Below are 27,924 nucleotides of genomic sequence, written 5' to 3' on the forward strand. Positions count from 1 at the left end.
GCCGCGCTGCCCGCCGGGCCTGGGCCCCTCGGATGAGGCGGTGAGGCCGCGGCGCTTCCCCCTCCCCTCCCGGATCCTTCCCCCCCTCCCCTCCCCGTCCCTCCCGCCTCCTCCGGGGCCTCGGGCCCCGCTCCTCATGTAGGAGGGAGGACCGAGGCCGGGGTGGATGGTGCGAGGGGCGGGCGCGGAGGGAGTTTGAAGTTCGGGGGTTTCGCGGAGTCCCCCCCTCGCCGTTCCCGAGCGCAGCGGGGGAGGAATGCCAAATCCGGAGAGACATGGGGGCAAGAAGGACGGCGGCGGGGGGTCCTCGCAGCCGGGCAGCGGGAGCTCCAACAGCAAGGAGAGACACCGGGCGGGCTCCAGGCACAAGAGGCACAAATCCAGGCACTCCAAGGAGTCCCCGCTGGCGGCCCAGGAAGCGGCGGCGCCCCTGGGAGCGGTGATCAAGCCGCTGGTGGAGTACGATGACATCAGCTCGGACTCGGACACCTTCTCGGACGATGTGGCCCTCAAGCTGGACAGGAGGGACAACGAGGAGAGGAGGGCGGAGAGGAGCGAGAGGGCCCAGAAGCACCGGCACCACCAGCACAAACGACTCCGGGAGCTGATGAAGAGCAAACAGGCGGAGAAAGATAGGAAGTTGGAAAAGAGCCTGGATTCTTCCAGCAGGTCCACCAAGGAGAGGATATCGGGATCCTCCAAGAGGCTCCTGGAGAGCGAGGAGCACCCCAAGGCGCTCTCCTCCAAGAGCAGCAACAAGGAATCGCGCTCGGCCAAGGCTCACAAGGAGAAGTCCAGGAAGGAGCGGGAGCTCAAGTCCAGCCACAAAGAGCGCAGCAAAAGCCATCGGAAAAGGGATGCTCCCAAAAGTTACAAAACCATCGACAGCCCGAAGAGGAAATCCAGGAGCCCTCACAGGAAATGGTCGGACAGCCCGAAACTGGACGACAGCCCCTCGGGAGCCTCCTACGTCCAGGAGTACGACCTCAGCCCGCCCCGCTCCCACACGTCCAGCACCTACGATCCCTACAGGAAGAGCCCCGGCGGCTCCTCGCGCCGGCAGTCCCTCAGCCCGCCCTACAAGGAGCCCGTGGGCTACCAGTCCAACGCCCGCTCGCCCAGCCCCTACAGCCGGCGGCAGCGATCCGTGAGCCCCTACGGCCGGAGGCGCTCGTCCAGCTACGAGCGGGGCAGCGGCTCCTACAGCGGGAGGTCCCCGAGCCCCTACGGCCGCCGCCGCTCCAGCAGCCCCTTCGCCTCCAAGCGCTCCGTGAGCCGGAGCCCCATCGCCAGGTGTGTGTGCCCCACCTCGCCCTGGGAGCTGGGAAGGGGTTGGGATGGAGCTGGGAATGCGAGAGACCTGAAGGGGGTTCCAGGAAAGATGGGGCAAAGCTACTTAGGAGAGTTTGGAGTGACAGGATAAGGGGGAATGGGTGGTTTAGATGGGGTATTAGGAAAAAAATTCTTCCCTGTGAGGGTGGTGAGGGCCTGGCACAGGTTGCCCAGGGAAGTTGTGTATGCCTCGTCCCCAGAATTGTCCAAGGTTGGACAGGGCTTGGAGCGAGCTGGGCTAGTGAAAGGTGTCCCTGCCCATGGCATGGAGTGGGATGGTCTCAAAGACCCTTTCCAACCCAAACCGTGGGATTCTGTGACTCCTTTCCTCCGCACTGGTGCCGAATTTGGCTGCGGAGTGATGTGCGTGGAGTTGCTTTGGTTGGGGCCTTGACAATTCCCTTGGAAATGGAGTTCACACTTTGGGAAACGCCTCTGTGCGTGGCGGGAGGCAGCGTCCATGTTGGCTCTGGGCAGGGAGGGAGGCTGGATGAGCTCCTGGGATTAAGTTACACCCATCTCTGGAGTGGCCCCTGCGTGGGGAGGGCCGCGCTGCGCGGCTCCCGGAGCGGGGTCTAATGCGCTTACCTGGCGGGAAGTTCAGGCACGGGGAATGTTTTCACCTATTTCTGGAAGCCTTTATCTGTTTAGTGCATGTGGGAACTTGATCCCACTTTTCAGGAGGGCTCGTTTGGGGTGGATTTTGCTCTGTCTGAACTGACTTGTCTTTTCTTTTCCCTTGGATTAGAGACAACCATGTGCAAACTCCCATCTCTCAACCTAAACTTTTCTCAGCACTAGAGTTTCTTCCTTCCCTTCTGAAATCTGGACATTCTGGAAGGGCGAGGAGCAACCAGCTGGATTTTGGCTTAACTCTAATTTTCTCTCTTTTTTGCCTTTAACTCAGTAACTTTGCTACAGAAGGAAACAATTCTTTCAAGGTATCTCTGTGTGTTTCGTTTCAGGTGTTCATTAATCATCCTGTGACATGGTCTAATGTTGATCCTTTCTTTTTCTAGCTTTGGCTTATGTTCAGTGAGTTTCCAGTTGTCTCCATGGATGCTGTGGAGCTTTGCTTGGAGCTCCATGGCAATTCAGATGTGACCTGGAATGTAATGGCCATAGGAATGCTCTGCTCCGTGGTTGCTGTGCTGCATCCTCCAGCTCAGCAGTTCCCAAAGCAAAGGGGCTTTTGGAATTTGGTCTTTGTTACTAAAACTCTGAACTTCAAGAGTGCTGTCTTCCACGGAGAACTTGCCTTTGTCCTTGCTGGGAGTTCTGTGTTGGTTTCAGCCCCCTGGAAGCTCTGACGTAAAATCTCCGTATTCCACTGTGATTTTACAGTGAAAATTTCCTCCAGGCTGCTGCTCCTCTGCCCTGTTTTCTCTGTGTACACCTGGGAGGTTCTCAGGGATAGGCCTGGATGATTTTCTCCTCCTTCCCTTCAATCCTTTTTGCCTGGTGGTGCTACTCTGACATGTTATTTACTAATCCTTTGGGAGAGCAAGGATGCAGTGGTAGGAGGTGTCTGTTCCCTGATACAACTCTTGGGTGATGGCATTGGATAAGTGTCCAGCCCTAAACAAGGAGAAGCCATTGGGAACTGCAGTGGTATCCTAAGAGTTTTTTCCCCCTAGGTTTTCCCACAGGTTGCTCCACTTCCCAGGAGAACCTCTCTGTGTAAGTGGCTGGTTGCTTCTGAGTTGAGAAATCCAGCAGTTACAGTTCCCTGATTTATGGGAGCAACTTCAGAGCACTTTGTGCTGCTTCCCTAAACTTCCAGACCTACTTTTTAAGGATATCTTTGGCTCTCTACTAAATGCTGGATCCCAAACCAGACAGGTTCCAAAGGTTACTCACTGTTTGCACTCAGCTTGTACCAAACTCTCTGAATCTCTGGCTTGATAACTTACTCCTCTCTCTTTCCTGGGCAGATAACTCTCTGACTATGTGAGGTATTCCAACCCCTTTGGAAAACATCTGCCTGCAGTGATGGTAGTAAAGGGACAGAGGCAATTTCATGTGTTTTCCATATGTCAGGTGAACTGTAAGTTGTCATTCACGTGTTTAGTTTTGCTTTGTGGAGCTCCCAGGCTGCGAGGTGGGACTGGGAAGGGGGGGGGGGTCGTGGTCAGGTGTGTCCAGGAGCCAGAGGGGAGCTCACCTGGGGGGCTCAGGGTGCACCTGAGGGAGTGGGTGGGCTGAGCCCTCCCGACCTTGATGTGCTGCAGATGTGTGAAAGGGGGCAGCTGACTTTGGGCAGTGACTGATCCCTTTTGTGCTTCCTGCAGAGGGGCAGAAGCATTTTTGGGAGAGAAAACCTCTTTAACTGGCACACTGAGGCAGGGAACACCTGCCATGGCTGGCGTTCTTCAGGCTTTTCTGGGACACTCAGTTATTTCCATTGACTGACAATATGGGGGGTGTTTCAGTGCATTCTGTGTTGTCTTTCATCTCCACATCCAAAACACAGCATTAGGGAACTGCATCCATGTGCTGTGCTGATTGGAGAAAATCCAGAGTGTTTGCATTTCCAGTGGCTGTGGAAAACAACTCGCTTCCTAGCAAGGAGGAAACGAGGATGGTTTGGTCAGTAGGGAAAAATAACAGATGTGCTTTGGCATTCTGTGTAGCAACTGTTGTCACTGCAGCTAAAACTAGGAGATGGAATTCCAGAGTCCCTCAGCTTGCTGGAGGTGGGATGTGCTGTGTGCTGATGGAGTAGTGAGGTGTGAGTGTGCACGTGCTGGAGCAGTGGCTGTTGTACCACGGGTCCTTGCCGTGGTGAAAGGTCGCTGGGCATTCAAAAATAAGAAATAAAGGTTGTTTCCTGAGAAATTGGAGCAGTCAGGCTTCCCAGATACTATTCTCTGCTTTATCCTTAACTGTATGTTGTTTAGAGCAGGTAAAATACTGAAATATTTGTGGGTGAACCTGGATGGATCACATGGAATTACGTGGATGTGGGGCTTTGCAGGTTGCCTCTGCTGACACCTGTTAACCATGACCTTCTCAGCATGGAAGGTTCTAGCATTCCCTTCTCCAGAGGCCATCCCAATCTTCTGAATGTGTGACTTAAAATAAATCACATCATCCTTTTTAATTTGGATTTTTAGGTGAAGCCATGATCTCTGACTTTGTTAATTCATAGTTGTCGTGGTTGGTATCTTTTATTTCTCTTTTCCAGTTCTGGAGGGACAGCAGGGTGGGTTTTAATCCCAGAGCATTCTTATCCAGAAGGAGGAAGGCATGAATTGCCCCTCATCCATTCTGGATAACCGTGGCAAAGCAAGTAAGGTGTGGAATGTTACAGCAAGGCTTCACCAATTAAGGGTGAAAAGGGTAAAAGTGCTATTAAGTGGCTGCAGGTAAAGCCACAAAAAAATCATTCCAGAGGATGGAAATGGTTCTCTTCCAGAAGCAAAACCTGCCCATGCATCTTCTGTACTTTATTGCCTGTTTTTTTGAGAGATGTGGTGATAAAAGGCCCTCCAGCAAGGTGCTGTGTTGGTGTTTTTGGGGCTGTTGATGGTCTAAGGATGGCAGGTGAGGTTTGCTGTAGTGGTGTTGTTCCTGGGGGTGTTAGAGCAGGAAGGCTTCTGGATGTGGGGCTTTTTTTGGGTCTGACAAAGCAGCTGTAAACACCAGCCTGGAAAATGGCCTCAGAAACAGCAGTTGTTGGTGTGGTGACTGTAGGTGGTTATTGTTAGGGAAGAGAAAACGGGTGAGTGGTGCCTGTGGAGTGAAGAGGACTGGAAGGGAACGGGTGGATTTATTCCTGGTGGGACAGAGGACTGTGGGTATTTGCTGCTGGAAGGTCAGGGAGTCATTCCAGCCCTCGGAAGTGCTGGTTCTGTGGTGCAGCCCCTGTAAGAGGGTCTGACCATCCCACCACTTCCCCAGCCTCACCTGTCCTGGTCCAGGCAGGTGTCCCTGGTGGCTGTTTCTAAATTAGCATCGTTAAATAAGGTAAAATTGGGTTTTTGGGGAAGTTTGCTTTGGACATAGTGAGTGATCTGGTTTGATTGCTCTGCATCCAGCTGGACTAAATAAATTCCTGTGAGAGTGGGCAGGCCCTGGCACAGGGTGCCCAGAGAAGCTGTGGCTGCCCCTGGATCCCTGGCAGTGCCCAAGGCCAGGTTGGACGGGGCTTGGAGCACCTTGGGATAGTGGAAGGTGTCCCTGCCCATGGCAGGGGTGGCACTGGATGAGCTTTGAGGTCCCTTTCCACCCAAACCATTCCATGAATTGGAGTAACTGTTGGGGTTAATCATGGGGCAGGATGGAAGGCAGGGAGCAGGAAAGGGAGTATTGCAGCATCTTGAACAATCCATCCTGGATGAATTGCAGTAGGGAATGGCAACCCCAAAAGTATTTGTGGTTGCTACAAAGTGACATCCTACAGGATTCATTAGGAATGTTTTCCGTAGCCTGCAAAAGGGCCTGAAAAGGTAACTGCTCTCCCAGCTCGTGGTGACAGGCAAACTGCAGCCCAGACCATCGGTTCACTGAGCAGAAACCTTGGAAAAAGAGCTGATCCTGAGGCAGCATTCCCATGACAGAACAGTGTGGTGAGGGGGGAAACAGCTGCGTAGCTGCGGATCCCTCTTTTTTCTCCTTCTGGTTGTATATTTATTTTGCAAGTCTAAAGGTAAGGACTTACCTACAGCCCTGGTGTTCTTTGACCACTGTCAGCACGAGGGTTGGGGTTGTACTTCCAAGTGGGAGAGAGGAATGCTGATCCTTGGAGTAGGGAGGGAACCCCACACCCTGTGGGGAGACCCTTCACCTCCCGCAGCCACAGCTGCCCTTCCTGGAAGGTGCTGCTGGTGTCGAGCCAGGAACTTTCTGCTGTCTCAGTTCTCCAGTTTATTTTCCAAATGTTTATTGTCTTGGGATAATACTAATTGGTGTTGTTAATTGTGCTCTGGGTATGATTACAAGGGAGCCGGTATCACCTGGGTTTGAACTGCTGCTGTTAGGGGTGTTTTATAACTGCTGTGGGACTGTTCTGAGGGAATTCTCTGTTTTCCAAATTAGATGTATCCTGAGTAATAAATCACGGAGTGTCCTTTCTGTGACAGTATTTGTAGGGTCTGAGCTCAAAATTTTTGATTGTCCTGTTGGCATCAGAGCCCACCACACCACTAAAGCCTCCTGCCTCCCCCTGCCCAATCCTAGTTCCTCCTGGAGTGGAGGAAACAGTTCTGGCTTATCAGGAATTTGATATGGACATTGGAAGTACCAGTTTCCACTTCCATTTTAGTTTTTATCTGGTTCCCCATCAGTCTCTGCTCTCTCCTGAGCAGGTTCGTGCGGTGTGAACCCCGATGGTGTGAGGTGTTTCCTGCCTTGCTTCTCTCCCAGCACAGATTTTCAGTGATTATTTCTGTACACACACCTGATTTAGAGCCCATTTTTTTGTAGGGGACGACCAAGACCAATAGAATTAAAACTCCTGGGTTTTGTTTTTCCTTCTCCCTAATCACACTATGCAAATTTGAGTTCTGATGGCACTAAAAGAACCGGGGGGGTGGGAAATAAGCTTGAAGTGCGCAATTCCCTGAGGCAGCGTTCCCGTGAGGGCAGCCGTGTTTTATCCGTGGTTTCCTTTAAAGTTGCACGTAATTCCTGTGAAAGATTCCTAAACTGCCAGCTCATCCTCTGGACTGAAGTCTCCTGTTGTGTGTGTGAGCTGTGATCTCCTCTTTACCTTGGGGCTTGTCCAACCTTGATCCTTCGTTTCTCTTCCCAGTGTGATGGTGAGTCTGGCATAGGGAGAATGGATGATGATGATGGTATGAAACTGGTCCTGATTGACTCATAAACTCCTTTCAGTAGCTTCAGAATCTCCTGGCAGGTGTTGGGCACTCTCTGTGCTGACCACTAATGGATTCAGCTGTTGGTGAGTAGCTCAGAGCAGGAGAGAAGCTCTGTTTCATTTCTCTCCCCGCCATTCTCTCCTCAGGAAATCCGTGAAGTCCCGGAGCCGCAGTCCTGGATATTCAAGACACTCATCTCACAGCAAAAAGCAGAGGTCTGGCTCCCGCAGTCGCCATTCCAGCATATCCCCAACCAGGCTCCCTCTGAACTCCAGCCTCGGAGCAGAGCTCAGCAGGAAGAAGAAGGAGCGAGCGGCCGCGGCGGCCGCTGCGGCCAAGGTGGATGGGAAGGAGGCAAAGGGCTCCCCTGTCTTCCTGGCTAGGAAGGAGAACAGCTTGGCTGAACTGAAGGAGGCTGGGACAGAGTCTAAAAAGGTCACCAAAACTGTTAAATCTGAGAAACCTCCGGACACGGACTCGGTTAATTTACTGTACACGAACGCAGAGCCTAAAGCCCCTGCGGAGACGACGAAATCCAAGGCAGAGGAGAACTCGGAGAGGAAACATCCTGTTCCGGTTAGGGATTCCAAACCCACGGGAACGAAAGACTCGAAGCCTGTAGCAGTGGTAGAGGACCTGGTATCTCCAAAGGAGACAGACACAGTGGAGAAGGAGATTCCACCCCCCCTCCCCGCCATCAAATCCCCTCCTCCGCCTCTGCCGACCACCACCCCTCCGCCTCCCACGCCGCCGCTGCCGCCGCTGCCTCCGTCACCCGCTGTCCCGCCTTTGCCTCCGGCCCCAGTGACTCCTGTTCAGGTCCCTACTTCAGCCCCAACGTCTTTGCCATCTTCTTCCCACCCAAGGACGTCTACTTTATCCTCTCAGGTGAACTCCCAGTCCTCTGTCCAGGTGGCTACAAAAACCCAAGTGTCTGTGACGGCTGCTATCCCACACCTGAAAACTTCCACCTTGCCTCCGCTTCCGCTCCCCCCTATTTTAGTTGGGGAAGATGACTTGGATAGGTAAGGTCACACCAGAGCATCCCCTTTGCATTTAAGAGCAAAGCCTTGAATAAAGAGGGGTTTTGGGGTTGGTTTTACAGTTATGAGTTTATCCTGCAGAGTACAACTGTGGCACTGGTACAAAGGTGTTATCCAGGGCCATTCCAGGTTTGTGTGGAGAGTTTCATGATGCCATGCAGGTAGTTGCCTCTTATCTCTGTGGGAAACAAAGAGGTTTGGCTGCTGCTTTAGTGCTGCTTAGGAGAGGTTTCACATCATTCCTTGCTCATGTTTATTACAGGGATGGAATGTGGATCTGGGATTATGCCTCTCTTTGTGTTGGAGCTGTTTGCACGCTTTAAAATTGCTTTTTTTGTTGTTTGTTTGCTTAATTCCTCAGAAACTTGTACTCAAAGAACAGGAAAAAGCTTAACAATTCCAGTATAAGAACACAAACCAGAGCTTCTTCTGTTCCAGTTTCACCAGCCACACAGAGCGTGCCCACGTGTAAAAACCAGCATTGGTTTAACTTGAGTATTGTCTTAACCCTTGAATAATTGATGCAATCCTTTATTGCTTGAGGAGTAGGTATTGTTTGTTTGAAAAAGTTTAAAAATGAGCAAAACTGCACCTACTTCAACTTTATTTCCTGATCATTTCTGATCAAAACGTGCAGACTTGGCTCTGGCCTGTAACTGTAGCTCTGGCTGGGCTGGGGGTGGTTGTGGCTTCTGTGATGAACTTGTTTGGAAACCCCATTGTGGGGATTTCTTTCAGTGGGAAGAAAGGAACAGAATATCCAGAATGGAGTGAAAAAAACCCAAATAGTTGTTTTTTCTCTCCTTTTCTAGCTGCTAGGATGTTGCAGTGCTGTTAACTTAAGGTCACCAATGATATATATATATTTTTTTTTTTCTACTTGACCTGCTAAGCTTGTAGTTCCCTAAAAGCTCCTGAATCTTCCCACCATCACTAAAATGTGCTGGAATTGGGAAGTAAGGCATGTTTTTAGTGACCATTGTGTTATCCCGCAGTTGTGACTCGATACAATCACCCTGTGGTGAAGTGTTGCATGTTCTGAATAACTGACTTGATTTTCATGGTTGATTCTGGTATTGATGCCAATCAGGGAAATGTTCTCACTGCCTCCAGCCTACAAGTGAGGCTGGTGTGTGTTTGTTGCCCTCCCTGAGCTGTTTAATGTTGTTCAGCAAACATTACTGGGTTTAAATGTCTCTGTGATGAGCAGGAGCTTTGAGCTGCCTGATGATTTTCCCAACCCAAATGCCAGGCAAAGCAAATCCCGCTGCAGTGTTCCCTCCTTTCCAATCCCAGAACTTCTCCTGCAAATCTCTATTTCATTTTTTCAGCCACTTATACCTAGAGCTCTTTTTTTTTTTTTTTTTTTACCAGCCAGGTGTAGCTTAGCTCTGTAAAAGTGTTTTATCCCTGACCTCAGGGCTGGGGTGATGAGGGTGATGCTGGAGCTCAGTAAATGGCTCTGTGTGACTTTTTCCCAATAAAGGGTGAGAAGTCCCACTTGTTTTGCTGAGTCTGGTGGCAGTTCCATGTGGCCCTGACTGTGCAGAATCTCACCCTTCACCAACTGCCTTCGTTTTTATGAGCAAAACTCTTTGAGCTGGACTTTTGTCCTTGCTGAGCCTGGGGAACGTTCCAGCCCCGAGCCCGTGGTGAGCACAGGGTTGAAAATGGGGCTTTGAAGCGTCCAAGGACAGAACACACCTCATTCAACTGGAGGCTCTTGAACCTCTCCAGAATTATCACCCTCTGCAATGCTTTTAGGCCTGGGTGGTTCACCAGGAGAGGAGGAAAAGCTGTTCAGGAGGAATTAGTAGGAATTTTGTCCTGGTTCGATGCTGCGCTCCGAAGGTGCGGAGCTTGTGCAGCTTCCTGGGAACGCAGCACTCAATGGCTGCTGCCATTCCTGCTGGCCCAGGGGTGCCATTCCTGCTGGTTCAGGGGACAGAGGGGAAAGGAGCTCCAAGGAGCCTTTGTTGTGGTGTTCACTCTTGGTCTTTTCTCTGCTTGGGCAGCTCTGAAGGCTCTGTTTGGCTTCCTCTCCCTGGTAACCTGCCTGGGTGTCCTGGGGGAGCTGAACTTACAGGAACCAAGTGCTGATATGCAAATAGAGAACTGAACAGATAAAAGGCGAGAAAATGGGGAGTTTTTGGTAAAAGGGAGAGAGGCTGGGCACTGCAGGTTCACTCTCCAGCCACACCTTCACCCTTCCCACCATGGTCTTGTGAAGGAGTTGTTTTTGAGGGGTCTCTGGAAAAAGGTTTTGTGGTTTAGTGGTGAATGGTTGGACTCCATCTTTTCCAGCCTTAACAATTCCATGATTCTCTGTAGATGTTTGAACATGATTATTCTGCTCCTAAAGATTTTGCTGTCCATGGGGGGGAGAGTTTCAGCCCATCCACCTCTCCCATGTCTGGTGTTTCTTGTCTTCCTCCTTCCTTAAGTAGATTTCACAAGAGATTGTCGTGCACATTAGGCAGTGTCTGATAAAATAATTGGGAAAACGACCTACTTCCATCAGTTCATTTATTCTGAAGTGTTAGACCTGATGGTACAAACACCAAACCTGCTCCCTGCCCTAAAAACAGACCTGGGAAGGCCTGTTTGGATTTCTTAATTTTTTTCTTTTCCTGGTGAAGCAGAGATTAGCACGGAGAATTCGTGACTACCCAAACCTAGGAATTCTCCTCGCTGAATACATGAAAGAGAAAGTAGGTTCTGCTCATGCAACTCCTGCCAGGCTAAACCAAACTCCTGATGCCCTTGGTAATTGGATTTAAAAAAATCAACTTTTGGTTCCTCAGCAGCATTCAGGAGTTAAAGCTACATTTCAGCCCTTGCTAAGAGGTTAAAAGTTACTTGTGGAGAAAGGTTTAACTCTTGCTCTGTATTTATAGTGGTCCTCACCAAGTCAAACATTTAATTTCATGGTGATAAATGGAGTAAATAGAGGAAGTAAAGGTCAGAAAGTGGGTGCTGGCTGATCCCCTGAGCTGCCTCACAGGAAACTCTGAATTACTGATACTGATTGGTGCAAATTGAGCGAGTTCTAGTGCAGACCTGTGTGTTCATTCAATGTGTTCCACTCAGACACTTTTCTCTCATGGTATATTAACATTGTACATTTAAGGCTGTTTTATTGTATATTTCAATGTGCTAATTTTAACACTTAAACCTCACATTGTCAACCAGAGGTGTTGTCCTACAGTAGCTTTTTTTGTTTGTTTACCTGGCTGTTGAGTCTGACTTTTGTGTTGTATTAACTTTTCGGAGTTTAGTCCAAAAGAGATTCTTCCTCCAAAACCTGTGAAGAAAGATAGAGAGCAGAGACCACGACACTTACTCACGGACCTCCCGCTCCCCCCAGAGCTCCCTGGGGGGGACCCATCTCCTCCCGACTCCCCGGAACCAAAGGCAGCCACACCACCTCAGCAACCCTTCAAAAAGAGACCAAAGTAAGGCTGACTTCATTTTTTTTTTTTTTGAATGTTTGAGTCTCTTAAGTCCCCGAAGTCGTTTGAGAGCTCTTTATTGAGGGAAGTGAGACGGGAGAGAAAACAAGTTCCTATTTCTGTATTATTCAGTATAATGACTGTTTCCTGTGGGTTGTTTCACTTTTGGACCCTCAGCTAAAGGCAGCTTGCCCCATTTAGGTGAGAATTAATGGTAAAAGTTGCTGGAGTGTGTCACGTTCAATCTCCAGCCACATCTACCCCCAAAGCTCTTTTCTCTTTGGTTTAGCCATGCCCACATTCCAAAGAAACCTCTGGATGAGCAGCTCTGTATAAAGCTCTTGTTGCTTTCTGAAGCTGGTTGTTCAGATGGGAGATGTCCATGTTTGCTTCATGCACTTCATGACTGAAGTGTTGCCCATGGAACTGCACTGGCACAGGGTGTCCTGGGAAGCTGTGGCTGCCCCTGGATCCCCCTTGGAAGTGTCCGAGGCCAGGTTGGACGGGGCTTGGAGCAACCTGGGATAGTGGAAGGTCTCCCTGCCCATGCAGGGGGTGGGATTGGATCGTATTTCATGTCTCTTCCAACCCAAACCATTCTGGGATTCCGTGTTCAAGGCATAGAGAACTGGCCCTGATAACAAATTTAGGCAGCTGTTGAAGGAGCAAAATCCCCTGATGTTTTGTACAGAGTGTCTTAAATGAAAATCAAATGTCCAGCATCCTGCAAAACATCCCAGACATTCATTTTTGTCCTGCTGCAATACGATAATGCTACCCAGGATAATATTCCTGTTCAGCAGTGCCTGTATTGGGATTACACAGCAAAACACATTCAACTGAACATTCCAATTCTTGGAGTGCAAAGCCAACATGCCTGAGCTTCGCTTTTGGCTTTTAGGGACGAACACGTTGGTGCAGGTAGATTTTTTTGTGGGATGCCACTGGGCTGGAGCCCTCAGATGTCTCACAGAGCTCTTCCCTCCTGCAGAATCTGTTGTCCTCGGTATGGGGAGAGGAGACAGACGGAAAGCGACTGGGGCAAGCGTTGTGTGGACAAGTTCGACATCATCGGGATAATCGGAGAAGGGACGTACGGGCAGGTGTACAAAGCCAAGGACAAGGACACAGGTGAGGATGGCTCCAGGTAAATTCCACTTCAAGGCTTTGTGGCTGTGCTCAGCTCCCTGCCACTGCTGCTCCACAGTGACAAATAGCTGCAGAACGAGAAGTGACACCAGCCCTTGGATAAGCACTTCCATCAGGTGTTTTCCAAAAGGGGCAGAAGAGCAGGAGCTCTGGAATCCTAAGTTTAGTGCCCTGGTTCCTGCTCTGCTGGTGAGATCCTGTGCCCTGGGGTGTGGTTTGACACCCGCTCAGAGGTACCAGCTGAACCCCTGCTTTTTAAATTGTCAGGCTTTATTGCAGCAGAGCTTGGGAAATTCCAGGGTCAGCTTCTGTTCCCCCTTTCTGCTGGAGCAGGTTAGGGAAAGCACAGGTGTCGTGTGAGCACTCCAAGCAGAGCAATTGAACTAAAACGAGCAGGGAGGAAACTAAAGCTGCCTGTGCTGTCCCTTGGTTGGCGTTTTCTGTGCTTGGGGCTGCTCCCAACACCCCTGGGAGTGCAGGGCAGCGAGGTGAGCAGGCTGTGACCCCGCTGTGGCCTGGCAGGTGAGCTGGTGGCTCTGAAGAAGGTGCGCCTGGACAATGAGAAGGAAGGATTCCCCATCACGGCCATCCGGGAGATCAAAATCCTGCGGCAGCTCATCCACCGCAGCGTCGTCAACATGAAGGAGATCGTCACGGACAAACAAGATGCACTGGATTTCAAGAAGGACAAAGGTAGAGTTGGCTGCAGGGCTGGTTTCCATTCACCACAGATGTGATGCAACCCCTTGGTTTAGTTTAAAACTCAGCTCTGGGGTAGATCTGCTTCTCTGTGTTCCTCCTACAGGGTTAGGTCTGGATCTGGCCTCACCTCAAAGGACAGATTCCAGTTTGAGTTGATCAAAGGATGATTGCATTCCTGCAGAATCGTGGAAAAGCAGTCTTTAAAAAAAAAAAAAAAGCCTTTACAGGGTCACTTCTAACACTGATGAGTGGCAACAAACTTATTAATAATGTGAAAAGCCTTTTGTCCTCAGTCACTGTGGAACAAGACAGTTTCAGCATCCCACTGGCTCTTGTTTGGGACCTTCCCTTCCAGGAGAGAGAAGGGAGCAACCCAAACACAAGTTCAAACCATGCATGGCAGTGATCTCTTCAACAAATTCTCTTGAAAGAAAATAACCAAAGCATGTAGGTAAACATGGCCAGAACTTCAAAGGAATTTATTTTGAGTGCATATTTAATTTCAGATATCAGCCTGGTGGGGCTACTTTGTTGTTTTGGGGCTTTTTTACCCCTTGAGAGAAAAGGATGCCCAGTAAGCCTGAAACAGCACAGGACTGTGTCAAAAAAAAAACCAACTCCAGCAGAATAATGCACAAAAGAGACTTTGAACAACTGAATCTCCTTTCATTCCTCCTCTTTTTTTGTGTCTCTCCTTTTGTTTCCAACCATTTCTCTGTTTATTATCCCAGGTGCCTTTTACCTTGTGTTTGAGTACATGGACCATGACCTAATGGGGCTGCTAGAATCTGGCTTGGTACATTTCTCAGAGGACCATATCAAGTCTTTCATGAAACAGTTAATGGAGGGGCTGGATTACTGTCACAAAAAGAATTTCCTGCATCGAGACATCAAGTGCTCCAACATCTTACTGAACAACAGGTAACCTGGCAGTGGATCCACTTGTCTTTTCCTCGTGCTCTCCCTGGGTTCAGCTGAGAGCACCCAGTGCTGTCCTCACCTTGAGTGTGCTCAGGGGCAGGAGCTGTGAGAAGAATCTTGTCCATATTTACAATTAAATGTCTGGATATCCACCTAAAAAAATTCTGTGGAACATTGGCCTGTTGAGAAGGGTTTGTGATGCAGGTGACACTGAATTATTGGTGCTTTTTTTTTTTTTCTTTTTTTCCTTTGGATTTCTTTGAAGCATTCTGTCACGAGTGGAGAATTGAGCCTGGCATATCCAGCAGTAATTCCTGCACACATGGCTTTGTGAGGCTTTTCTGCTGCACGGGGGTTTCCTCACCCTTTAACTGGGGTTTAAGTAGGAGTTGGGTTCTGATGGGATCCTTACAGCTCAGTACATTCTATAATTCTGGGATTTAAACCAAGGGCTGGGGGTTTTTTTTGTCTTTCAGTGGGCAGATCAAACTTGCAGATTTTGGGCTCGCACGACTCTACAGCTCAGAGGAGAGGTGAGGAGGGGAAGGGGCTTACCTGGGTGGGATGAGCTTCTTTCTTCTTAGTATCCACATAATCCCTCACTTGGAAGTCCTCACAAATGATTTCCAGTGGTATCATCCAGCTCCAGCTGTTGGACAAACACACTCCTGGCTGGTATTAATAACTTTTCCTTAGAAAAGCAGCTCATGAGGAGCCAAAACTTCTTCTCTACTTGCCTTTGACCTGCCCTGGAGCAGGTTTTGCTCCGAGGTCAGTCACTATTCAGTGATGGCAGCCTGCTGAGGGTCAGGGATTTTCAGTCTACAAGTCCTGATTCCTGGAAAATCCACGGTACCTCCTCAGCTGTTTTTAACTCCTCTGGTAGCTCTGGAAGTGCAGATGCTTGAAACCCCCCTGCTGCCACTGACAGGTGTAACTGCAGCTGGGAAGTAAAAAAGAGCAGTTTTCCAGGGTTTTGTGGCTTTTGGGATGAGTTTTTATTGGTTTTATTGGTGGTTTTTTTTTTTTTTGCTTTGCAGCCGTCCCTACACCAACAAAGTCATCACGTTGTGGTACCGACCCCCAGAACTGCTGCTCGGGGAGGAGCGTTACACCCCTGCCATCGACGTGTGGAGCTGTGGGTGAGTCCTGCTGTGCCTTCCCTGGCTCTGGAACCAGCTCCTGAGCATTCCCCTGGGAGCTGTTCCCCAGTTTGTGCCAATTCTCACAGCTGGATCTGTCCCAGCCACGCAGAGTGTTAGGATGAGACAGGAATACTTCTGTGAGGGATAGGGGTGTGTCACCTCATTCAAACCAATTAGTAAAAACTCCTAGAATGAGGTTTTCCTTGGTTTTGAAATGAGAAAGGGTAAAAAATAAAATTTTCACTATTTAAAGTGCAAACCAACCTGATATTGATGTACCCTTGAGATCAAGAGGGGTGACACAGCCCTGGAAGGGTAACACATTTGCCCTGTGCTGTTCACTCCTTCAATGTGTTTTTTTAGAGAATTTTTCTCTAAAATCTTTAAGTTGCTGTTTGCCACTGATTTGTTTTTTTTTTTCAGCTAAAACATTTTTAAGTAGAGATTTCAGGTTTCAGGAAGTTTCAGTAGTATAGGAAGCCTGGGGAACAGGAGTCTGGGCAGTTCAGCCACAAAGGTGGAGCATTTTTCTGAGTGATTCAGAAGCAGAGACTGGAGGATTCAGCTGTCAGAACTGAGGCTGGATTCCCTAGAGCATGCACTTCCCACTGGGATATTCCCAGCTGAACTTCAGCAGGATTTATAACACAAACAGAGGTTGGTAAAACCAGTAATTAATCATAATTACTGACTGTGAGGAGGCCCAGTTGCTGCTCAGTTCCTGTTCCACATGCATGGGGTTATTCCCATTCCAGACAGGTGCCTGCATCCCTCCAGCTACTCCTGGCACTGATTCCTGGTGGGTTAAGGAGAGATGTTGAGGACTGCAGGAGTCAGAGGTGCTTCCTCTCTTCCCTCTTTCCCTCCCAGCTGTACAAGAGCTCTGTGTGCACAAATCCAGCTCCTCTGCTGGCCCTGACAGCCACGGGCAGCTAGGCATGGCTTGGGCCAGCAGAGGGAAGTTGAAAATCCAAACAAAAGCTCAACCTGGAGGAAATGAGAGCTCTGGCTCTTTGTCACATTGACACATCCTCCCCTCCCTGCAAGGAGTTAACGTGTCAGGGGCTTCCTGCATGAACCAGGCACTTGCAGGGAGGTGATTCCCAGGAGCCCAGGGCTGGGGACTCCAGTACACACAGGTCAGTTTGTCACTACAAGCCCTGATGCAAATCACTCTCCTCAGGCAAAGCTGCTCCCGAGCACAAACGCTGCCGTGTTCAGACGCTCATCCCCAGGGTTTGCTGTCGTGACCTCTTGCTTTTCCTCCTTCCAGCTGTATCCTCGGGGAACTGTTTACAAAGAAGCCTATTTTTCAAGCCAATCTGGAACTGGCTCAGCTTGAATTAATCAGGTAAAGCTTTGCACACGCATGTCCGTGAGGGGAGGTGCTGCAGGAGGTGCTCGTGCACACAGGCAGCGAGTTAGAAGAGCCCTTGTTCTCTAACCTGCCTGCAGAATAGGGCTGGGAATGCAAATGGGAATGGTCAGGTGTCCACACCTATGTCAGGTGTGTGGTTGCTGATTTATGTACCCTCAGTAAACCTTGTTGTTTGCTGAGTCCAAAACTCACGAACCTGAATTACTTCTCACACTGAAAGTTTTAATCCTGGAATGGTTTGGGATGGAAGGGACCTTAAAGCCGTGGGCAGGGACACCTTCCCTTATCCCAGGTTGCTCCAAGCCCTGTCCAACCTGGCCTAGGACACTTCCAGGGATGTCAAGTCCACAGCTTCTCTGTGCCAGGGCCTCACCGCCCTTATTGTAAAAATAATAAAATTTAGTGAGTTTGGAAAGTTTTAAAGTAAGAAACATTAACATTTTTAAATTTGTAGTAAGAAGAATAAAATTCCATTGTGTTGGATGCTTTATAAGGTTCAGCTTATCAATCAAGCTCAGCATTTCCCTCTTCCTGATACCTCCTTTTTTAACACCTCATCTGAGCCATGCCCAGACCTGGGTTATTCCTGCAGCGGGTTGCTTAGGAAGGTGTTTTCCCTGGGCTTGGTGGCTCTGCTCCTCCTGGCTGGATTCCACCTGGCTGACTGTGCTTCCCTGCTCCCCAGCCGGCTCTGTGGGAGCCCCTGCCCAGCCGTGTGGCCAGATGTCATCAAGCTGCCCTACTTCAACACTATGAAGCCCAAGAAGCAATACCGGCGGCGCCTGCGCGAGGAGTTCTCCTTGTGAGTCGAGATGGGCTGGGATGGGCTCCCTGTCCCCTCTCTAAACACCTCATCCACCTTCAGAGAGGTTCCCTGGGGCTGGGGACTGCACTGGGAGCTCTCCTGGAAGTGTGGCATCCTCAGGGTGCCGGTGCTGCCTGACTTCAGGGGGATGTTCTCTGGAGAAGGGTCTGGTTTGGGAGAATCTTGTGGGAGTTGTGGCAGAGGTGCTTCTCATAAATGGCAAAATATAGAGTGGAATATTATGGAATGTCCTCAGCTGGAAGGGACCCACAGGGATCAGCCAGTCCAACTCCTGGTCCTGCACAGACACCCCAAAATCCCACTCTGTCTCTTGAGAGCGGTGTCCCAACGCTCCTGGAGCTCTGGCAGCCTCAGGGCTGTGCCCATTCCCTGGGGAGCCTGTTCAGTGCCCCAGCCCCCTCTGGAGAAAAAACCTTTCCCAAAACTCAGCCTAAACCTCCCAGGCACAGCTGCAGCCACTCCCCACAGCTGATGCCTGCCCTGCTGATGCCTTTGAGCTGCTGCATCACGAGCAGTGAACTCTGGCTGTGTGGATTCCTCTTAAGCCTGAAGTTCTTCTCTGACACTGAGCTTCTCCACATGTTTTCCATGAACTCATCCATGTGTCCCACTCTCCCCACAGCATTCCCTCGTCTGCCCTAGACCTGCTGGACCACATGCTGACGCTGGACCCCGGCAAGCGCTGCACAGCAGAGCAGGCCCTGCACAGTGACTTCCTGAAGGACGTTGACCTCAGCAAAATGGCACCTCCAGAGTAAGTCCCAGCTGCCATCCCCCACTGTGAGCTTTGGGAAGGAGATAAGGTGTTTTTTTCAGTCAAAACCAGGATTTCTGGGTTCTTCTCTCGACTCTGCCCTTCTATTTGGTCATGTGGTTGAGCAAATGGCTTTTCCTGTGCTGTTGGTTTTCTGCCTGATAGCAGGCTGAGTTTATAAAGCCCAGTTTAATGTTTGTGAGATGCTCTAAAGCTCCAGTAGAAGAAGTGCAAGAGTAGGTGTAGCACATCCCTGACTGCCATGGAGAACTGCTCAGGCCTCGTTAGGGCCGTGTGTTAATTGACTGCAAGGGCCAAGCAGTGTCACTCAGTTTTCTCCCACTCCAATCTAGCAGATGATAAAACTCAGACTGGTTTGTGTGCAAGTGGAGCCACAGCTTTTGACATGCCTGTTTCCTTTGGAATTCTTCAAGGCAGGGCCTTTCCTAAAGCTCCCAGACTCCCAGAACTTGGTGCTGTCACTGGTTTTGTGTGGCCTGCAGTGAGATCCCAGTGAGCTCAGGGATGAGATCCCAGTGCAAAGTGAATGATTTTTATGCTGCCTTTCCTGGCTCTAGGTTTTGCCCCTTCCTGTGATCGTCTGGCTGCAGGCAGGGATCATGGAACCCCAGGATGGTTTGGTTGGAAGGAATGTTAAAGCTCATCCAGTCCCACTCCTGACAGGGGCAGGGGCACCTTCCACTATCCCAGATTGCTCCAGCCTGGCTTTGGACACTGCCAGGGATCCAGGGACAGCCACAGCTTCTCTGGGCAGCCTGTGCCAGGGCCTCCTCACCCTCACAGGGGAGGAATTTCTTCCCAATATCCCTTCCTGAGTCCACTTCTCCGTCTGTAAAAGAGCAGCAGCATTACATGGATCTATAAAGTTGCATCATGGCATGGTTTGGGTGGGAAGGGACCTTAAAGCTCATCCAGTGCCACCCATGCCATGGACAGGGACACCTCCCACTGTCCCAGATTACTCCAAACCCCGTCCAACCTGGCCTAGGACACTTCCAGGGATGGGGCAGCCACAGCTTCTACGTGCAACACCATCTGTGCTGAGAGCTCCCTGTGGGTTTTGAGGATTCCCTTGGTTTCCCTGCCATGTTTTTCACTCGTTGCTCTCTTGCAGCCTCCCCCACTGGCAGGATTGCCACGAGCTGTGGAGCAAGAAGCGCCGCCGGCAGCGGCAGAGCGGGATGGCCGTGGAGGAGCCTCCGGTATCAAAAGTTTCTCGGAAAGAAACTACCTCTGTTACAAGCACAGACACTGTGAAAAACAACAGCAGTCCTGTGCCCCCCCAGCCTGCCCAGCTCAAAGCAGAGCCTGGCGCTGCAGATGCAGTAGGTCAGTGCCCACCTGGGTCTGGAAAAGGCTCCCGGTGTGTTCCCTCCCTGGGTGTGGGAGGTTTGTGTCTGCTTTTAAGCCAGTCTGGTTCTTTCACCTCTAATTCTGCAGAAAGGGCATTCCAGGCTCTTCCTGTCCTCATTCCTTTTCTTCTTTTTTTTTTTCTCTCTTCCTCTCTCTGCTGTGAAGACGCAGAAGGTTCTGTCTGGTCTTCAGAAGTCACTGATGAGCTGCCTGTGAATTTGTTCTGAGCTGTGTTATTAGTTCTAAAAGAGGCTCGATGATGAAAGGAGTCATTGAGTCACTTCAGCCAGTGGAGGAACAAATCATAGGAATCATAGGCTGGAAGGTGGAGCCACGTCCAGGATGTGCAAATGAGCTGAAGTTTGATCTCGTTGATAAATTATATGAAGATTAGGTGTGGGAAGTATCAGGCTGGTGGGCAAAAGTGTACATTCTTGCACTTTGTTGCAGAAAAGGTCATCCAGAATGGCAGGACCTGGCCTTGTGCACTGTTCCAAGCAGTGACCAACCCCCCTGTGTCTAGAAAATAGTCGGAGGGGAGGAATGTGGATTTACACAAAGCTGCCCTGCTTGTTCTGTAGAAGCCTTACAAAAACCCAGATATGGGCTAAGGCTTCCTTTGTGTCCGATGCTGTGCTGACAAGTAACGAGGAAGACAGTTCTTGCTCCAGGGAATGCACAATCCATGTGTTCAGTGAAACATGGCAGATGGACAAAAGGTGGTGCTTGGATTAACAAACAGCTGGGAAAAGAATGTCCCATTCTCCATTGCCTACCAGCAAGAGAAGCTCCATTTTAAGCTGCTGAAACCAAACCCTTGCACCCTTATTCCCAAAAAGTTCCAGCATCACTGTCAGTGTGAAGGGACACCCTTGTCACTTGTCACTTGGGCTGTGAAGGGAGGTGATGCCACTCCCAGGATGTATTTTAGGATAACCTGGATCCTTGCAGGTCAGGACAGAGTCCTGTGATCCCAGGCCAGCTCCCAGCAAGGAATTGCCTTCTGCCTGACCTAATTCCTTGTGCTGCATCAGGGAATACGCCCTTCCTCCATCCCAAAGAGCAGCTCAGCTCCATCCTGGGAAACCTTCCCAGTGCAGGAGGGGATGATCTGGATCTGTGGGGACCTCGGGAGGGGCCGAGCTATGATTGCCCTGCTGTGGGCTCGGGGCTTTAGTTGCCATTGTGCCCCTTCACCACCCCCCGCCATAGCCTGGTATCCTTGGGATGCCCCCACTTCCCAATCCCGGGAATGGGGCAGTTTGGCTTGGCTGAGGTGATTCTGAGCAGCAGCCTCGTGTGCCGTGGTTTTGGGGAGGTTTGGGGGCAGTGCAGCAGCAGCAGCTCTGTGGGTGCAGTGTGTGTGCAGTACCACGGGGTGCTGCTGCCGTGCTGCCAGAGCGGGGGCTGGGAATGCCGGCACCGCATCCCGAAATCCTCCTCGCAGAGCATCCCTGCCTTCCCCCAGCCCAGGGACATGGACAAGGCGGGGGTTCAAGTGCTGTGGGACATCAACAAGGGGTCTTCAGTGCTGTGGGATGTGCAATTTTGGCTATGGGATGTGGAAAAGGGGCATTCAGTGCTATGGGGTGTGAAGACAGGATGTTCAGTGCTGTGGGACATGGAAAAGGGGTGTTCCTTGCTGTGGGGACGTGGAGAAGGGATGTTCCTTGCTGTGGGCCATGGGACAGGGGTGTTCAGTTCTGTGGGACATGCAGAAGGGGTGTTCCTGGCTGTGGGGTGTGGATCATGGCTGTGGGGCATGGGGAAGGGATGCCCCTTGCTGTCAGGTGTGGATCTGTGGCTATAGGATGTGGAGAAGGGGTATTTATTGCTGTGGGATGTGGATCATGGCTGTGGGACGTGGGGAAGGGCTGTTCTTTGCCACCTGCAGTGCCAGGATGCCAAACCTCACCTCCCCGGTGGTGCTCCCCGTGTGTTCCGCAGGCCTGGGCGACATCACCCAGCAGCTGAACCAGAGCGAGCTGGCCGTGCTCCTGAACCTGCTGCAGAGCCAGACCGACCTGAGTGTGCCGCAGATGGCCCAGCTGCTCAACGTCCACTCCAACCCCGAGATGCAGCAGCAGCTGGAGGCTCTCAACCAGTCCATCACGGCCCTGACCGAGGCCACGGCGCAGCACCACGAGCCCCCGGCAGCAGCGGCAGAGGAAGCCATAGAGGAGCCGCCTGCGGAGGTGCCAGAGGAGCAGGAGACTCCGGACGCAGCCAGCGCTCAGGGAGACATGCAGAACATGCTGGCCGTTCTGCTGAGTCAGCTCATGAAGAGCCAGGAGCCTGGGATAACCCTGGAGGAGAGCAACGGGGAGAAGAGCAGCGAGCAGCGGGGGCCCAGGAAAACCCCGACGAGGCATCCCGAGGAGAGCACAGGTAAATAAACACACCTGATGTGAGCAGTGAGAGGATCCCAGAGAGTGCTGCTGGTTGAGCTGCAGCCAGGAATGAGACCTTGGGAGTGTTTGTGGGAGAGAGGCAGCGGGGGAGTGGATGGGAGGAGGGAAGGGGGTAGGATGTGGTCGGACCTCAGGAGGAAAGACCCCAAACCCCTCCCTGCGGTAAGTGCTGGACTGCTCAGGAGGTTGGAACAGCTGCAAACAGCCAAAACAGGCAAATACTTACCCTAAAATCCATGAGTGCTCCACTGTGAGTGGGCCAGAGGTTTTGGGGTTTGCCCAAAAATGATCGGAGGGTCGGTTCTTCCCCAAACCCCCCAGCAATCAGTTTGCTCGTCCCGGGAGGTTTTTTTACACAGGATGCTGCTGTATCTCTGCATTTTTTTTCCCAGCTCTTTTTCACCATCCCCTCCTTGCCCTCTTGGAACAAACAAAAATAAATCTAAAAATAAATAAACCTGCAGAGATGATTTTCAAGAGCTGAAATAATAGTGGTGAGTGCTGAAGGGAGGGATAGTGGCAGCTGTGTAGGTAAAACCTGGGCATCCACGAGTGCCTGGTTCTACCCGGAGCTGGTTTTTGAGCCTTGAAGCTCAGCAGCTCCTGAAGCTGAACCAAACTGCTGCTTCTTATAGAGAGAGTTAAAAAAAAACCCTGCTTGTGTCAGTGAGCTCTCGGATTTCCTTTCCAAAGGTGAGTGTAAATGTCTCCATGTCTTTTTTTTTTTTGTTTGTTTCTGTTGATTTTTTGAATTTATTAGCAACAGCCTGTGACGACCTCACCAAATTGTAGAAGCGCCTCCTGAGTATGTCTCAGACTCTCCGGGGAGCCTGTTTTGGCCCGATCCCACCTCCTGCAATGTAGCTGAACGTGCTGTGTTCTCGTGCCTTCAACACCCGCCCACCACGAGCCAGTTGTGATCGTGCTTTTTTTTTTCTTTTTTTTTTCCCTCTTTTTTTTTTTTTTTTCGTTGTTGTTGCCCTAGTCCTGGAATATAACTAGGTTACTGTAGAGCAGATGGAATTTGATGCCGTTGTTCTCTGTTGATAATTCTTTGGAATGATTTGCTGTCCCCCAGATCAGCTTGGCTTTACAAATTTACCTGAAGATTGTTGGTTTTTTTTTTTTCGTTGTTGTTTTATTTTTCTGGATTTCAATACAATCTAGTTTTCAAAGTGGACTGACGGATACGGGTGGAGGGGTGGTCCTGGAAGACTACTGGTTTTCACAATAAAGTTTGACCTTTTTAATAACCAGTTTTGCCAATGATTTGAGGATCTGATTCCAACAAGGTGTCCGTGGGCTCTGCCATCGCCAGTAATTCCTTCCCCTGTGGGTGAGGGAGAGGAGGCAGCTCAGGTGTGTTGCTCCAGAGGAGGCAGGGCTGGTTTTGGGAGTGGAGCAGGGGTCGTGGTGTCACCTGTGGTGTCACCTATAGCCGTGGCACTGCCTTAGGGGAGGGTCCGTGCTCTGCTCCCTCTCCCACCTCCCAGCTGGGCCTCACAGGCTGGGACACAGCAGGGGGGGCCGGGCGTGATGGAGCTTTGTTCTTCCAGGAGGGAAGCAAATCCTGATTCGGGAGGGAATCGGGTGAAGTGGCAGGGGGGAGGAAGCAGAAGGCTTTTCTGGTGCTCAGGACAGTCTGTACGCTCGTGAAAATATTCGGGGGGCGAGATTGTTTTGGACTCTGTTGGCAAGGCTGGGGGTGGTGGCTGGGGGCACCTCGGGGTGCCGTGGGGCAGTCAGGAGCTGGCACCTGTGCGGCTGGGTTTGTGTTTGTCTAACCCAGCACATCCCGGCCACGCTCCATGAGCCGCCTGCGGAGCTGGAGCCGGGTGGCACCGCGTCCCTGTGGCACCGGGGGGGGGGGGTGTGGGCTGGCGTGTGGCTCCACATCTGCCTCCTGCTCGGCATTAGCCTTTGATCCGGGAGCAGGAATTCCCCACACGGGTGCCCAGGTGTTAGGACAGCTGTTGCCGCCGAGTTGGGTGCGCGGGGCCGGGGCGAAAGCGTTAATGACCATTGTTAATGAACGTTGATCTCCCAGCCAGCGTTAAAAACTCTCCCTCCGCCTCTTCCCAGAGCATCCCAGAGCTCCGGGCGGCCTCGGCAGGGATTGGTTTGGTTTGCTTAGAAATGTCTTTGTGTCTGTTTGAAACGGTGTTTAAAAGAAGTCACCCTTCCACAGCGTGTCCTCCTGGCATTGTCCCACCAGAGAAGAGACCCCCCGAGCCCCCCGGACCGCCGCCGCCTCCTCCTGTGCCCGAAGGGGATCTCTCCGGCGCAGCCCAGGAGTTGAACCCGGCCGTGACGGCTGCGCTGCTCCAGCTCCTTTCCCAGCCGGACCCGGAGCCGCTCGGCCACGCCACGCAGGAGCCCCCGGCCCCTCGAGCCCCGGACTACGGCCGCTCCCACCCCTCCAGGACTTACAGCACCGACAGCTCCGAGGGGGGATTCGGTGCCGAGGAGCTGAATCCGGGCCAGACTCTGCTAGAACCTTCTGCCCAACCCCTGGGGAAAAGCAGGACCTTCTTGGGCTCCGTGAGCCACCTCGGGGAGAGCAGCAACTACCAGGGCACGGGCTCCATGCAGTTCCCGGGGGACCAGGACCTGCGCTTCGCCAGAGTCCCCGTCACCATCCACTCGCTCGGGCAATCCTTCACCAAATCCGAGGGGAGCAACAACAACGCGCTGGTACATCCAGAGGCCAAAATCCAGAGTTACGGCGAGTTGGGACCGGGAACAGCCGGTTCCAGTGGGGCAGGAACAGGTCACAGCTGGGGTGCCCCAACCCAGGCGCCTTCTTCCTACGGGAAGACATTCCGAGGGCCTGGCAGAGTGCCTCCGCGGGGGGGCCGGGGCCGGGGGGTTCCCTACTGAGATTCCCGGGATCCCCCCTCGCCTCTCTCCTCCTTTAGCCACAGGACTTGATTTTTTTTTCAATTTTTTTCTTTTTTTTTTTTTTTTTCCCAATTTTTTTTGGCCAGAGCAAGGTCTCGTCCGCATTTCAGCTGCTGCAGAGCTCCCCGTGCATCCCTCCCTCGCTCGGGAGCTGCCAGAGGGTCCCCACTGGCCTCCCGTGCTTGGTTAGTGACAAAAATAATCCAAATCCCGCAGGAGAACTAAGCCAGGAGAGGGGGGGATTGATGGAAAGGTAGGAATGGAAGGAAGAAGGAATTAAAATGCTGTTTCCCCAAGCTGGGCACCAGAGTTTGCTGGCGGGTCAGGGAGGGCTGGGGAGAGGCTGCTTCCCAAAGCGGTTTTTTTGTTGTTGTTTTGTTTGTTTTCCCCATTTCCATAAGAAAGAAAAAAAAAAAAAAAAGGAAAAAACAAATTAAAAGGGGAATTTATTGATGCAGAGGCACCTGGATGGGTTATCCCAGCAGTGGGGACCTGGGATGTGACACTGGTTGTGTTTGATTTATCCGATGTTGCTTTCTTTCCATGAAGCATCCGTTTTCCCTCTGCTCTGGGGCCAGTCCTGTCTGCTGTGACAGCAGCCTTAGCACGTTGATTTTTGGGAAGGGTCTCTGGGTGTTGCATCCCTCCTGCAGTAACTTTGCAGCGGGAATTGTCTTTTTTTAAATTTTATTTTGGTCTTTTGTTTAATTTTTTTTTTCTTTTTTCCTAAGAGCCGAGGAGAACACCTCCCTGAAAAAACAGGGATTTCTGTCATTTGTAACTTCCAGAACACTTAAAGAATTTAAAAAACGGAAACAAAAATCCCAACATCTGGTGGGATTTGCCACCAGATGGGAGTGATTTGTCCCCGGAATCCTGGGCTGGTGCTGCCTATCCTGCCGAGGTCGCTCGCATCTCAGCCCTTTGAGGTTTTCCAGGTGTTCCTGTGTCATTTCCGTGAGCATATTTCTATTTTTGGTGTTGTCAAGGAAGTATTTATGATGGATTTTCTCCTCCCACAGACCCTTGCGCTGTTCATTTCAATGAGACTTAAAAAGAGATGAATAAAACAAAGGTACCTATTTATCAGCTTTTTTTTTTTTCCCCCCAAGTAGGCCTTTCCTATGGAAAACACTTAATTTTGGAGCCGACAGTTCTGGAGTGTTAAAGGGGAGGGGAATTTTGGAGTGGGCCAAGAGGCCTTCTTGCTACTAACAGGATTTAATTTCTTTTTATACAGAGAGATAAATTTAAATAAATGCACCTGAATTAGGTGATGCTTCTCCATCTGGGGAGATCCTGCCTTACCCAGCTTTGCCGTGGGAGGAAGGAAGGGAGAGAAATTAAATATATAAATATATTTTTTACTTTTATTTGCTGGTGATGTGCAGGGACCAGCAGCTCCCAGCACTGAGGAGCAATGCTGTTCGCAGAATTCCCACTGGAAATTTGTCGGATTTGGGATTTTTTTTTTTGTTGGTTTGTTTGTTGTTGTTTTTGTGGTTTTGTTGGTTTTTTTTTTTTTAGCTTAGTTTCATGCCTGATGTGCAGAGAGATAAAAAGAGAAGTTCTGTGAGACACAGAGTGCACTGAACCCACTGAGGGGCTTCAGAGAGGTTTAATTTCCCTATTTTCCCTTTTCCCAGCACCAGCTCCGGGCTGCCATGGAGCTGCTGCTGCTGCTGTTCTTTTTCTTCCCAATCCCATCCGCTTTGGAAAGAAAAAAGTCTCATTCCTGTGCTGAATCCTCTTAGGAAGCCGATGCCTATTTATTGTCTTTCCAAACTGGCACATTCCCAGGAACGCTGCCGGGAGCGAGCTGTCCTCGACCTCCCGCTCCTCGTGCCGGTGTTATCCCGGCTTTGGGGCCCAGTTTAGGGGTCCTCGGTCCCAGGTTAGGGGTCCTCGGTCCCAGTTTAGGGTGGTCTCTCCCAGCTGGGTCTCCCCGAGGCCGCTCCGGCACTGCTCCATCTCTTCCAGCAGGGCTGGGAAGGGGCCGAGGGCCCGGCAGTGGCTGCGGGGGCTCCTGTCCCACTCCAGCCAGGGATGGGCACTCCAGGCATCTGTTCCCGGCTCCAGCGTGGCCGGTGGCAGCTGCCAGCTGTCCCCACGGGCCCTCGGCGCTCCTGTGGAAGGTGGTTCTGCCATTCCCTTCTCCCAGCCCCAACCACTCGGGGGAGGGACCTGTTATTCCACTCCCAGTGGCTTTTCCTAACTGGTCCCAGCACGAGCCTTTCAATCCCTGCCAGGGTCAGGGGGGCACACGGGGCCTGGGGGGGCCCAGCCTGGCCAGGTCCTGGGGGGCTGTGGGGCCATTCCTGGCTTCCAGCACCTCTCATTCTTTTATTTCCCTCCCGTTTTTTTTTAATTTTATTTTAAATGTTACCTTTTTTCCAACGCTCTGCACAAAGAAGACAAAAGGATTCACAGAGTTGGGTGGGATTTGTGCATTTGGAAGGATTGAAGCCGGTGCAGTTACAGACATGGGGGCGAGGGCAGGTCCCCCCTCCTTCCCCCCATCCTGGCTCTGGGTTCGATCCCAAACTCTCCCGCTGTAGCAGTTCCCAGCAGAGAAGCCTCTGGTCAGATCTTACTGTACCTCTCCCGAGTTTCCTTTGGAGACTGAGCGCGCCTTTTTTCGGTTGTACCTTTGTCTCTGTACAGATATTTTGTAATATATTAAAATTTTTTTCTTTTCAGTTTATAAAAATGGA

General features: G+C 51.1%; 1 protein-coding gene across 2 annotated transcripts; it reads left to right on the forward strand.

The window, feature by feature from the left end:
• The first annotated feature begins 5 nt into the window (after positions 1–5).
• On the forward strand, positions 6–27,924 carry CDK12 (cyclin dependent kinase 12). 2 transcript variants are annotated; one of them, XM_032134175.1, is made up of 14 exons: positions 6–1,293; positions 7,301–8,179; positions 11,476–11,652; positions 12,641–12,780; positions 13,321–13,491; positions 14,232–14,421; positions 14,898–14,954; positions 15,462–15,563; positions 16,840–16,917; positions 17,630–17,746; positions 18,393–18,524; positions 19,660–19,874; positions 21,846–22,286; positions 24,498–27,924. In XM_032134175.1, exons 1-14 carry the CDS (start codon positions 257–259, stop codon positions 25,187–25,189), a joined length of 4,428 nt encoding a protein of 1,475 aa, XP_031990066.1. In that variant the 5' UTR covers positions 6–256; the 3' UTR covers positions 25,190–27,924. The 2 variants fall into 2 exon arrangements, with proteins under 2 accessions (XP_031990066.1, XP_031990067.1); XM_032134176.1 differs by lacking the exon at positions 24,498–27,924 and adding an exon at positions 23,070–23,565 and having other exon boundaries at positions 17–1,293.

Source organism: Corvus moneduloides, chromosome 26 (assembly GCF_009650955.1).
Source record: "Corvus moneduloides isolate bCorMon1 chromosome 26, bCorMon1.pri, whole genome shotgun sequence".
NCBI classification, from domain to species: Eukaryota; Metazoa; Chordata; class Aves; order Passeriformes; family Corvidae; genus Corvus; species Corvus moneduloides.

Coding starts and splice junctions, on each gene's coding strand:
- CDK12 (XM_032134175.1), top strand. CDS start 257: ATGCCAAATCCGGAGAGACATGGGGGCAAGAAGGACGGCGGCGGGGGG. Junction 11,653..12,640: donor CCCTTCAAAAAGAGACCAAA/GTAAGGCTGACT, acceptor TCCCTCCTGCAG/AATCTGTTGTCCTCGGTATG. Junction 14,955..15,461: donor CTCTACAGCTCAGAGGAGAG/GTGAGGAGGGGA, acceptor TTTGCTTTGCAG/CCGTCCCTACACCAACAAAG.